Source organism: Halichoerus grypus, chromosome 5, assembly GCF_964656455.1.
Source record: "Halichoerus grypus chromosome 5, mHalGry1.hap1.1, whole genome shotgun sequence".
Taxonomy (NCBI): Eukaryota; Metazoa; Chordata; class Mammalia; order Carnivora; family Phocidae; genus Halichoerus; species Halichoerus grypus.
Window position 1 is genome coordinate 74620687 of NC_135716.1, and position 12769 is coordinate 74633455.

The 12769-nt window shown below is 49.1% G+C and overlaps 1 protein-coding gene across 1 annotated transcript; it reads right to left on the reverse strand.

The window, feature by feature from the left end:
• Positions 1-3870: 3870 nt before the first annotated feature.
• Positions 3871-6281, reverse strand: SOX17 (SRY-box transcription factor 17). Its single transcript, XM_036068676.2, has 2 exons — positions 5784-6281; positions 3871-5158 (listed from the first exon to the last, which is right to left on the reverse strand). Exons 1-2 carry the CDS (start codon positions 6088-6090, stop codon positions 4245-4247), a joined length of 1221 nt encoding a protein of 406 aa, XP_035924569.1. The 5' UTR covers positions 6091-6281; the 3' UTR covers positions 3871-4244.
• Between the last annotated feature and the right edge of the window lie 6488 nt (positions 6282-12769).

The window sequence follows — 12769 nt, forward strand, 5'->3', positions numbered from 1 at the left end:
ATTGTGATATCATCTATTAGCTGCTTGTATAAGTAACAAGTTTATTTGTAATTTATTACACCCACCGTGGTAGCTTTAATAGAGATGCAGTCAGTGTCTTTAAGAAAGAAAATATCCTCCTACTTTCTATCTGGGTCTCTCAAAGGTATGTAGACTCTTCTGTCATCAAGTCAGGATATCCCAGTCCATTCCTACCTCCTGACACATTTCTAAAGTACTCAGGGGCCAGGGTGGAGGGTGAGTGTTGGAGGCAAGCAATGTATCCTTTATGTATTTGCTTCCAAAATTAAGTAGTAAAAAGCGGAGACAAATTTAATATTTCTTTACAAACCAGTTACTAGCTGGCACCTGTGGTCACTTCACTGAGTTGGCTGAGGAGAGAGGGCTGTATGCATTTGGGGATAACACAGAGTTGTCCAAGTTTTACATTCTGTCCTTCACTTTAAAACTATATTGGTGGGTGCCTCGGTGGCTCAGTTGGTTAAGCATCTGAATTCCGCTTAGGTAATGATCTCGTGGTCCTGGGATCCAGGATCAAGACCGGCTGTCATTGGGCTCCCTGCTCAGTGGGGAGTCTGCTTCTCCCTCTGCCCCTCCCCTTGGCTCATTCTCTCTCTCTCTTTCTCAAATAAATAAAAAATAAAATCTTTAAAAAAATAAATAAATCTATATTGGTGTCTCTGACAGGCCCCAGTGCTCTTTTCTTGGTTTTTCCACCAGTGCCCACATCCCTATAGTTAAAAAAAAGGAAAGGGTTATTTAAGGATAACATCTGTTTCAATAACCTGTTGCTGTGTAACAAAGCTCACCCAAAACTCAGTAGCTCATAAAAACCATTTTTTTAAATCTTTAAAAAAAAATTCTAAATAAACAAATAAAAATCTTTGCCACCTGTCCATTGGCTGAGCTCATATGGATATTTATTCTTCTAGCCTCTCTTGATTTACAAGTGGATGGTGGCTGGGAGATGGAGTCAGCTGTCAGTAAGGGTGAGCTCTCTACCTTTGCAGGGAGTCACAGGGCCTCTCCTCTCCCCGCGGTCTCTCCAAAAGTGGTCTCATCACCCTGGTAATTGCTCAGTAGCTCAGAGCTCCCAGGAGTACAAGAAATAACCTGCTACGCCATCTTAATGGTTTGTCCCCCAGCTGACACTGCATCACTTCTGGTCCATTCTCTTGGGTTAGAGTAGCAAGTCCAACCCAGATAACACAAGGAATTTATACAAGGATATAAATACCCAAGATATGGTCCATGGGGGCCAACCCTGAGGACTCACTCCTGCCACCCCAACTGCACAAAGGCGAAAACCATACGTTCACCTTGACAGCGCATCAGGAGTTTCCTCTATACTTTGAGAAAGGGACGTACCACTCCCCATGTTCCTTGATTCACATGTCTCAGGAAGGGAGAACTCAGTAAAATGAGAGAGTTCTTGACATGTCCCTTTGTGTTTTCCAATACAGGGAAACCGCTTGTTGCTTCGATGCTGCAGTGCCAAGCTTTCCAACAAAGCTTCACCATCACAGCTTCTAAATCTGAGGGTTTCAGATTCCCACACCCCTTGGATGGGTTGCCAGGGGTCATGAATTGCCTAAAATTATGTCTAAAATATTGTGTGCGTGCGTGCACGTGTGCACTCTTGGGGAGAGGCTTTCTGGCTTTCCTCAGACCATCATCTAAGGTGAATTCAAATTAGCAAGACCTCTAAGAGTGTTTATAATTTCAGGGGCGCAGCCTTGCATTTTTACCTCCTGACTTACTTCTCCAGTAGGGGAGAAGCAATGTGTCTTTTATGTATTTGTTTCTACAGTAAAACAAAAAGCAGTCACTAGCTGCCACCTGAGACCACTTCATCGGAGTCTGCCTGAGGAAAGAGAAGGAATGGGCTGGATGCCTGTACCAAGAATTACTGTGAGCACTAATTCTCCTTTGTTGGGGTTAAAGGCCCTGGAATTGCCTAAAATTTTTTAGCTCTTACTATTTTCCACCTGTACCTGGTGAATAGTTAAGAATGTAACTTAACAGGACTTTTGATTCTCTGCCCCCAACCCCACCTAGCACTCTACTTGTCCCCTTTCCTCTTTTCCCTATTTATCTTTTTATTTTGTAAGATGTAGCAGCCAAGGGTACAACTTAGTCTTCTTGCGCCACGTATGTGCCAAATGCCTAGTGTGATCTCAACCGGAGACATGGCCTTGAACCTGAGCAAGTGAGGCCCCTCTGCTCACTTTATCTGCTAGGAACTCGGGACATCCTGGGGAGGGAACTCAGACTGGAAGCAGAACCTGTCTAGGGACAGAGGAATAAAGAATGTGGAAAGGGTAGAGTACTAGAGACAAGTAAACTGGATTAGGTGGTAGATATAACCCAGGAGTGAACTTCAGAATTTCAAATTTTCAATGTAACCTCTGTTATGCCTAACAAAATAGACTTACCTTTCCTTACTGAAACTTTCTGTCCCAAACATTCCTAGCATCCAGGGACCCACTCTGAAAAACACACCTTGCCATTTCCCCAGAGAATCCAGCCAAGCATTTCAGCTCAGATATCCCTCTTCAAGATAACTGCTTTAAGCTATTCTCCTACCCCTCCCTTTTCTCTATAGCATTTATCAGTACAGAGAATTATATAGTTTCTCACCACCAACATGCCAGTTCTTCCAGTGCCCACAAATATACCCTGGCACGAAGGAAAACAGTGATTAAATATGTTTTAAGAACTTGTAGGGGCGCCTGGCTGGCTCAGTCAGTGGAGCATGGAGCTCTTGATCTTGGGGTTGCAGGTTCGAGCCCCACATTGTGTGTAGAGATTACTTAAAAATAAAATCTTTAAAAAAAAGTGTTAAGAACTTTTAACACCAAGCTTTCACCACATATGTGGCAGGTGACGGCTCTGGTACCTCCTTTCCTCACTTGCAAAAGGGGGAAAAACCGCTCCTCAACTCACAGGCTTGATCAGGCTCAAACTTGGTACAGAATGACCTTGACCCAAACACCTGGCACTGGAAATGCCCGTTACAAGTCATCTGTATCCATTATGTCTCAATCTGCAAAATCTGATGGATAGGGCCACAGCACCCAGCAGGGGTTAACCCCTCACTTTTACAGGCCTGACTCCCTTTCTTCCCTACAAGGGTAGAATATTCTGTGATACCCTAGGGCTGTAGCTTTAGTTGCACTTCTAAAGAACACTAGCTACAAATCGTCACTGGGACTCTCCAGAGCTTAAGAACTGCTCGTTTCAGAAAATGCAATGCACCAGGTATGCAGTCTATAGGACAGCATCCTATTAAAATTACAGATGCTGAGTTTCATTCAAAGTTAAGGTCACAATGCACATTTTCTTTTGATTCATTCCTGTGACTCCTTCAAATGATTTTTAACCCTGCAACACTATTTCCCAAGGTGTAGACATGTGAGGACTGGCAAACTCAGTGTTGAGAGGGAGTGTACAGACTCTTGATGAAATGGAGACCAAGGAAAATCCAAACACCTCTTTAGACCGCTCTCAAGATTCAAACTAGAAAACCCAAATGCCTTGGATGTTCTCCTCCAGTGGGAGGGATATACTAAAATTGAAAATACTTAGAGTATTAAGATTAACCATTACTTTTTAGAAACTAAGATCACTGAAATGTATAACATAGGCTCATTCCACGAGGTTTTTGTACCTAGCAAAAAACAAAACCTTAGATATCCTAACGTTCATTTTTAGGTTTTATCCTTGAATTATTTAGTTCTACCAATATAAAAGAATGAGAAATCTGCAGCTATATATTAAATATCATTAAAATGATTCCAATGCTACCAATACTTAACATGCATCTTAAAAATTGGCTTTTGTAACAGAGGCACTAGTAGAGTGAAAAAGTAGGATTCCAGATTTTATTTTTTTAAAGATCGAGAAAACACACCCAGGACAGAATTGTTTTTGATCAATAAATTTTCAGAAAATGGAGCAAGTTATTCTGGGACACATTCAAAACTGGTAAGCTTGAACTGGGAAATGGGGTTTTGACAAGACAACTGTGGGAAACAAGTATCTGAACAAATCTTAAAACACAACCTCACATTTTTCTCCCCCCAACTGTTCAAGTGGCAGACAAAATAAATTACCATAAATTATATGCCTAGGCAACTTAAAAACAAAACGAAACAACATGAGGCTGAGGATTTCCTTAGCCCCTCCGGGAAGTGTGTAACACTGTGCTTCTGGCCGGCAGGCTGGATCGGATCGGGGACCTGTCAAACGTCAGGATAGTTGCAGTAATATACCGCAGAGCTGGCGTCGGACACCACTGAGGAAATGGCCCCGTGGCTGTCTGGGAGATTCACACTAGAGTCATGTCCCTGGTAAGGGAGACCCATCTCGGGCTTGCACACAAAGTGTAGATACTGTTCAAATTCCGTGCGGTCCACCTCCCCGAGGAGCTCGGCGGGCTGGTTCGGGTCCGCGCCGTCCCGGCAGGGCAGGGCCTCGGGAGGGGGCGACGGCTGCCCCGGGCCGGGTGGGTGCTGCTGCGGCGGCATAGAGAAGCCGCGCCCGCCGCCCGCCGCCGGCGAGCTAATCGCGTTGTAGTACAGCTGCAGGGCGCTGGAGGGCGCCACGTGGCCCGGGATTGCAGGGCCCGCCTGCTCCAGGCTGAGCCGGGAGTGCATGGGGCCGACTGGCGGCTCCGGGGGCCCCGCGTAGTCCGAGGCCTGCGGATAGCTGTAGGGGCCGGCCGCCGGACAGTCCCCCGGCAGCGGCGCGGCGAAGAAGGCGGGATCCGGCTCCACGCCGTCCAGCGGGGACGTGTCCGGCGTGGGCAGCGGGTAGCCGTCGAGCGGGGGCGCGCCCAGGCCCTGGCAGTCGCGGTAGTGGCCGCCCATGTGCGGGGGCAGCAGCGGCGGGCCTGCCGGGAAGCCCTGCTCGGGGAAGGGCAGGCCCAGGCCGTCCATGGCCACGCGGCCGCCCTCGGGGCCCAGCGTGGCGGCCTGCGGCTCGGCGAGGCCGTGCAGGAAACCGCCCTCCACCCGCTTCAGTCGCTTCACCTGCTTGCGCCTCCGCGGCCGGTACTTGTAGTTGGGGTGGTCCTGCATGTGCTGCACGCGCAGCCGCTCGGCCTCCTCCACGAAGGGCCGCTTCTCCGCCAGGGTCAGCGCTTTCCACGACTTGCCTGCATGGGCGTAGGAAGGTGGAGAGGGGCGCCGGGCTTACTTTCCGAGCTCCCGCTCCCAGGCCCCAGGGCCCCACCTGGCCCTACCTCTCCCCTCCGACTTTTAATTGAGCAACTAGAGGGAGGGAAGAGGTCAAGTTAAAGAGTGAAAGACTGCGACTCCAAAGGCCGAGCGGAGTCCAAACACTTGGGGAAGACAGGACATCTTGGGTCCTCTAAGGGCAACCCTCCCTTCTTTTGGCCTCCAAGAAGCGGCTTCCCAGCTCACCCATTCCCGGCCTTTCAGGAATTAAAAACGTCCCCTACTCGGGGAAGGAGTAGGGGAACGGGCAGGACCAAACCCGCCTGGCTCCCGGGATACCCTCGAGGTGGCCCAGACCAGCGGGGAAGCCGCCTCCCCAAAGCCGTTGTAGCCGCGGCCCCGGTCACCCGGGTTACCCGGGCACCGACGACCCAGACCATTTGGAGAGTCGGGAGAGGGCATGCGGAAGGGGAACCGAGGGCCACAGGGAAGGACCCTGGAGGCACCACACCACTGGCCTCGAGCGCAAGGCACGCACCCCTCTTAGGCTCAAGGAAGCGGCTCCGCGATTCGCACCGCCCTGGGTCGCGAGCTCGGACTCACCCAACATCTTGCTCAACTCCGCGTTGTGCAGGTCCGGGTTCTGCTGCGCTAGACGCTTGCGTTCGTCCTTAGCCCACACCATGAAGGCGTTCATCGGCCGCCGGATGCGAGACTCGCCCTTGGCTCGGCCCGCCGCCCCCGCCGGCGCCCCGCTGCTCGCCGCCGCCTCGCCCTTCACCTTCATGTCCCCGAGGGGGCTCAGCGACTCGGCCCAGGGGCAGGGGCCCAGCCCGGCCATCACCGCGGGCAGCGCGCTGCGGGTCTGGCTCTGGTCGTCACTGGCGTACCCCGCATCCGGGCTGCTCATGGCGCTCCAGCCCTGCCCCGCGCCCCACAACCCTCCGCCGGACACACCGCCTCCCCCGACCCGGGGGAGGGGGTGGGAGCGAGGGACGGAGATGCCCCGTGGGCTGCCCAAGTCTCCCGGGCCTGACCCCGCTGCCGACGTTCCTGGCCAGTCCTAGCCCACCGCGCAACCAGCGTCCCCGCCGGCCCAGTGACACTGCGGGCGCCCCGGGCCGCGGGCCCTTTTCTGCACTGATGTGGCCAATGGAGTGGTGGGGGCGGGCCGGGCGAGCGTCCTTAGGCCCACGCCCAGCCAGCCGCCCGAGTCCCAAGTCTCACTTCAACCCCACGCCCGCCCTTTCCCCTCCCCCGGCCCCGCGCCCAAGGCTACACCTGCCCCCGGAAAAACTGGCTGAAGCCGGGCTCTGGCGGCACGTTCCCTCCGACCCGGCAAGGGGGACTCCTGAGAAACCTTCCGGAATGCTGACTGTACCGCTGGATAGAAGTACTTGGCCACGATAGTTCAGATGAACACACTAAGCATACTCTTTTTTTCCCCCTTAAATATGATACTTCTATAATTTGGGTTACTATGCAGCTATTTAAAAAGAATATTTATTATGGGAGCTAAGGATTTCAGTGTGGGGGGGCGACCTATCTTCAGGGAACCCCACGGGTGTCTTCTTGAAGTGTGTTTTATTGAATGCAGTAGATACTGTTGCTAATAAATTAAAAATACATTCTCTCCCCAAGAACTCAACTTGCTTGTGGTACTACATTCAAAATGCTGTGTCCGAGGTAAATTCTAATTTCTAAAACAAGATTAAATACGGAATGACATCCTGTAGCCAATATTCCGTCATCCTGAAGAATTTAAAACCTTTATTCATAACAATGAAGGAACCCTTGAAAATTTGTGCATGAAATGTATGATAAACATAAAAGGTTTCTCATACGTGTTCAGTAAAAGAAGCAAGACTTAGTTTTGATTTCTAAAATGTAGTAACACTAGCAGGAATATTTATCTTAAAGCCCGTCTAATGGAGGAAAGAGCTATCCCGTTGCTCAGCAAAGTAACTGTAGCTCTTATGGGATTCTATACGTTTCTTTAGACTGAAATGAAAATCTGAGTGAGTATTCGACTTGTGTTTAAATCTGAAACCTTTTCAGTGGGATTTTTTAAACAAGCCCTCATATTGCACTTACATGGCACAGCCCTCCAAATTTAGTAAGCTAGTTTATCCTTATAATTCTGTGAGGTAGACACTGTTACATATTACAGGATAGGAACCTGAGACACAGTGAGGTTAAGGAACTTTCCTGAGGTCACAGCATTGAGGAGTAGAATTCATCTCCAGTACTCTGCCCTGATTTTGAGCTCCTAATCACTAAACCAAGCTGTTGTACTTGTGTATTTGTATATTTGTGTTTTCTAAGGCAATTAACACAGACATTTCTGCATAATTCCATAACTTTGCAAAGAAATTAATACATCACTGTCCAGAACAGATTTTCTTTGTTTACTGTGAAGGTGTGATGACAAGCTAAGGCTAACATCCGGGATCTGGGAGGTAAATGCTGCAGCATTTTTGTGAAATTAGAGTAACAAAGTATTCTATCAAGTCTGCTTATTGGTGGCATTCATAAAAACAAAGAAACACAACGCCTTAGGAAACCTCTGGCCTACAGTTTCTCTGACATTGCTATTACCCCCCATCAAAAAAAAAACTCCTTCACACGGGTTTTAAGCCAAATTTACTTTGACTCTGTGAGAATCTGTGAAGCTTCGGCTGCCCTCCCTCACTGTTAGAAGCCAGTCTTCATACACAGGATAAATTAAGTGGTTCTAGTTCCTGGGTCTCTGAGGTTCAACCCAGAAAAAAATTTTAATCTGCTTAAGAAAATCATAGACAAGTGTTATTTTTAATAGGTGGTTTTGAAGGAGCTGATCTTAAACAAATTTAACTGTGTACCTTTCCTTTAAAGCTTTATTTTTTCTGAAATAAATATGGGCTTGAAAATTAAGCATAATTGCTTTGCAGATGGTCATATAAATAAGGAAACTATAGGAGAGAAAAAGTTCACCCCATAGCGCCTTGCTCCTTGTTTTCTTGGCGATCTTCTCTAATTTTTCTGGATAATAATCAATATCTTTGCAAAGATCTCGAAGCAGATTTTGTATTAGTGAAAAAGTTTTTATGAACAGGAGTTTCGTTAGACTAGAGATTGAAAACCAAACAAAAACACTGCCCGTTCCAGAATCCATTTTATCTGCCTATATTAATCTATTTGATTAGTTCTGTAAAAAAATAAAATAGGGTACAGAAAATTCAATCCAAGTGTGAATCAAAAAAAAATGTATATGCATGGGTTTACCCTTGTACACTTTCTTCGTCCTCGTTTTCTTCCTGGCCCACACCATTCCAGGGAGAGGTGCAGAGAGAACCTGATGGGGGAGACAACCTGGAGGACCGCCATTATTATTTGCACGTGTTCTTGGAGACAGACTACTAATTTTTGTTGGGTAAGATTACTGAGAACTCAGGTGAGAGCACAGCATCCACAGGACGGAGCGGGAGCTTCAGATTTTGCGTCCCTCCCCCCACTTCTTAGAATGCCTTCCCTGGCAGTTATAAAGGAGGAGTTTACTTATATTTGCCAGTTGGGAATTACGGTGCCTTTTTAAGACTAGTCCCTTTTACCTACCATTACCTAGATCTAATTTCTTCTGATCATTCACATGTCATGTATTTTGGGGGGAGGGTGTTGGGGGCTGCGGCGCCGCAGACCAGTCCGTGGTGTGTGTGGACCCTTCTATTTCGGTCTCTTTACTAAACGCGGTGTTGAAGTCGAGCTCTAGACGTTATCAGAGCCAGCCACAAATGCCACATGAAAAGCAGCAAACATCCGGAGTGGTTTCCTGCAAGCCTTGCTTTTCTCAACACGAGAGATTTACGCGGGGGATTCGGGCGGGGGTGGGGTGGGGGACGACAAACTAGTTTCGCGAGTCAGAGCCTCGTACACCCGCTCGGGTAGGCGGCCGGGTGCATTTGCACCGCACAGTCCAGGATCTCTGGGTTCCTGGCTACTAATTGCACTCACGGTCCCCAGGCCAGACTCGAGGCTCGAAAGGCTGGCGAGGAAGCGACTAGCGCAGCAAGAAGCTGTGCCCGCTGCCACTTGGGGCCTTTGGCCCGCGGGCGCAGAAATTAACCCGGGTAGGTGACGAGCTGTGGCTCAGACCCGGGGGAGTCGGAGACGCGCTTTTCCCCGGGCCCGAGTGAGCAGGCAAAGACTGGGTGATTTCCTGCAGGCTTTTGTGTTTTCGATGCTCGGGAAGCGGGAGCCGGACGAAGGACTTTCACGTTAGGGAAGGCCGTGGGCACCCAGACAGATCCGGGTTGGCTCTGGAGAGCAAGTCCTTGGGGGCGGGGAGGGGAGTGCGCGCCGCAAACCCAGGGAAAACGCCGAGGAGGCCCGCGGATGAATAGACAATGGTATCCTTGGAACAAAGCACAACAATAAGGCCTTTGCATTTATAAATCGCGCGCCGGCGGCGGCCTCCGGGAGCCCCGCGGGAGGCGGCGTACGGCGGCGGAGCGCGGGCGAGGCTCCGCACCTCCCAGGTAGGGCCGTGCAGCCGGACGCCGCCGATTCGCATCGCGCGCCCCGGCGCCGACCGGGCGGCGGCGCCCCGCGTCTCGATACCTTGCGCGTCTCCTCCCTGTCCCTGGGCCAGTCCCCCGTGGGTCCGGGATGCGAGGTCGAAGGTCGCGGGTGGGATGGGAGAGGTGGGGAGGACGGAGTGGCCCGGAAGACTGGGCCACCCGCTCCGCCGCCCTTCCCCGTCCCTCCCCAGAGTCGGAGCCCCACGGACCTGGCACCTTGCTCTCGGCCCTAACCCGTCGGCTGTGCGGGAGCCCAAAAAGAGCGACAGCGAGAGGGGCTTTGGGGACGCCTGTTCTGCACGAGGATGGGAGGCGTGTGTTTTGCTTTCACGCCCTGTCGAACTCGGTCCGTCTGAATCTCTCCCCAATACGCGGACCCCCAAGGCCGCCCGCGAACCGCGCCCTGGCAGCTGGCGACTCCTCGGTCGTAACCCTGTTCCCGCTTGGCTCCGCCTGGGGTTTGCACCGGCGAAGCAGGAAATGCGCTGTTCCCGGTCCACTTCCCTGCTCAGAAACTCGTCCGCGGGGGTGTTTCTTAGATCCTCCCACCCCCAGCCCCAGCTGTGGTCCTCGTAGAAGTGTGGGCTCCTTCCCTTTATTCTCTGGCAGAGAGAACCTCAGACTCCCGGGGGTTGGAGGGCAGGCGGCCTTTGGGGTGAAGGAGAAGGCAGCCCAGCTCCTTCTCCATTTTCCATGCGCACACTGTCCTGCTGTCCCCTTCATAGTTGCCTTGCGACTTGAAAGGGAATTTCAATAGCGGCATGGCTTCTATGCATCCGCTTCTGCTAACCTCCTGCTCCCACCCTCCTCACACCCTAGAAGAGGCCAGGGCTTTCCTTGTAAAGCTGTATCTTCAACTGACCCATCTTATCAGCCCCAAGCCCACGGTGAGCAGAACACTCGCACTCCCACCCAAAGGCGAGCAGTCACGGCCCTTGCCTTGGAGGAATGCACAATGCAGTACCATTAGTCTTCCTCTCTGATTTATTCACTTCCAGCTGGTTGCTCTAGGCCTGTTCTCCTGTGATCATTTGTTCCTGGCTTGTAAAGGGGATGCCAACACCAGTAGGCCAAGTACTCTTGAGATTTTTTTTTTTTTTTCTAGTAGAGGTAAGAAGTTTCCTTTCCACCCGGAAAACTCTGACTTGCCAAGTTTCCCTAGTCAGCAGGGCTGGGTTTGGGCAGGTGGTTGGTGAGGGTGAGGTGTGTGTTCTGTGATCATGAGAGTGTTCAAAGTTAATAGGTCATAGGACAGGGCACTCCTGACAGCATTCATTCTGTACTCTTCTGTGCAACCTCAGCCAGAAGCATATCAGATTTTGAAATAGGCACCTGAGTTGGCTTCCAAAGTTTCTAAGCAGGATAAAAAACATCAGACTCCTTGCTGGTTTCCTTGGCAGTCAGTCTTTCATAGACCTCTGTGGCCTGAATTTTCTTCTCCCATTTCTTTGACCTTGCCAAAAACGTTGTCAGTACTTTTTAAGGCCTGCACTATTCTCTCTCACCCTCTCCTTCATCAGCTGGGTCTCCATCACCGAGCACCTGAAATCTCACTTCTTCTGAGGATGAACTCCAGTCCTGTTGCTTTTCTGAACCCATTCAGCATGGAAGTCCAGCCCAAGAATGTACATATTCGCATGTGGATATAAGGCATAAGCAAGTTTCTATCTTGGGGCATTTTGCACAGCCAAAACCTTGAGTATTTATTTCTTCATAATCGTAGAGATGGAAGTTTCACATACATTCACTCACCTGATTCTCATGGCGGCCTTAGAGGTGCGAAGCCTTTGTTATAATCCCCATTTTTCAGACAAGGAGATTGAGATGGAACAACGATAGGGGACTTGCTCAAGGTCACATGACATGATGCTTGGACTGCCTGTTTGCCCTTGTTCTCAGTGGTGGGTCTTGGTCTGAATTTCCCATGTCATGTCTACAACCCATGAAGGGCCTGATGGTGTTTGTAGGGACTAACTAATGACAGTGGACAGGTAGAAATGGATTAGGATTCTTGCACAGAAGCTTTCCGTGCAGTCCCTAACCAGGTCGTGATCATTTCCTTAATATCAGGGATGCAGGGCTATAACAAGAAAGCATTTTCATTTGGAAGATCTACAGTTAGGTATTTTTATTAGATCACATAATCTAAGCCCTAGCGGACATCTCATTTATTTTGAATATTATTGAATGAGCAATATTTGAGTATTAAATTTGTGTATTGTGAACACATTCCAATTCCACTGGAAAAATGAAAACAGCTCAAAGTTACATGGGAATAAAGTTCAAATACAAGGAAGTTGAGGTCTTCAAAGCTCTGCCCCTGTATATCCATTAGTTCAAACAGAAAGAGACTCAGTGAATAACATGAAACTCTTGGGGTCTTGTCACATGTTTAAGGTTTATGCTATTAGTCTCTAGACCTACTGCTGACCAAGTCTTTAAGGCATAACTACATACGCTCAGCAGCTAGGTAAAGTAAATTCTTTCCATTCTTACTGCTGTTTGGGAGAGCAATGGATGACAAATATCAATTCTATTTTATGAAGTGGAAAATTAAGGCACAGAGCCATTGGGTAATTTGCTTAATGTTTCCAAACCAGTCTAAAAGACAAGAGAATAATTTATTTCTTTAATCAACAAATAATTCTCTAGTACCCGTAAGTCTGAGGCTTAGTGCATCCTGGTACATTGGTTATGAGTACAAATTTGGGAGTTGAACCGCTTGGAATTGAATTCACATTCTACTGTTTATCAACTATGTATCCTTAGACATATTACTTATCCTGTAAGCCTCCTGTGTAAAGTGGAAGTTAATTATAGTAATAACCTCAGAGCTTTATGAGGATGAAATGAGTTAATTGTTCGTAAACTGCTTAGAATAGGATCTAGCACATGGTAAGTGCTACACAGGTATTTAATAATAAAATAATAGTAATAAAATTGCCAGCATGTGAAGACACGTTGGATACATTTTAAAGAGCTACCATAGTACTGAAGGTAAATGCATTGTAACAACTAAAGAAATGTTTTCAA

What these genes read in the sequence shown, in the direction of transcription:
- SOX17 (XM_036068676.2), bottom strand. Translation starts at nt 6,090, where the DNA reads ATGAGCAGCCCGGATGCGGGGTACGCCAGTGACGACCAGAGCCAGACC. An exon ending in GGAGTTGAGCAAGATGTTGG is followed by an intron (nt 5,159 to 5,783) that starts GTGAGTCCGAGC and finishes ACGCCCATGCAG; the next exon opens with GCAAGTCGTGGAAAGCGCTG.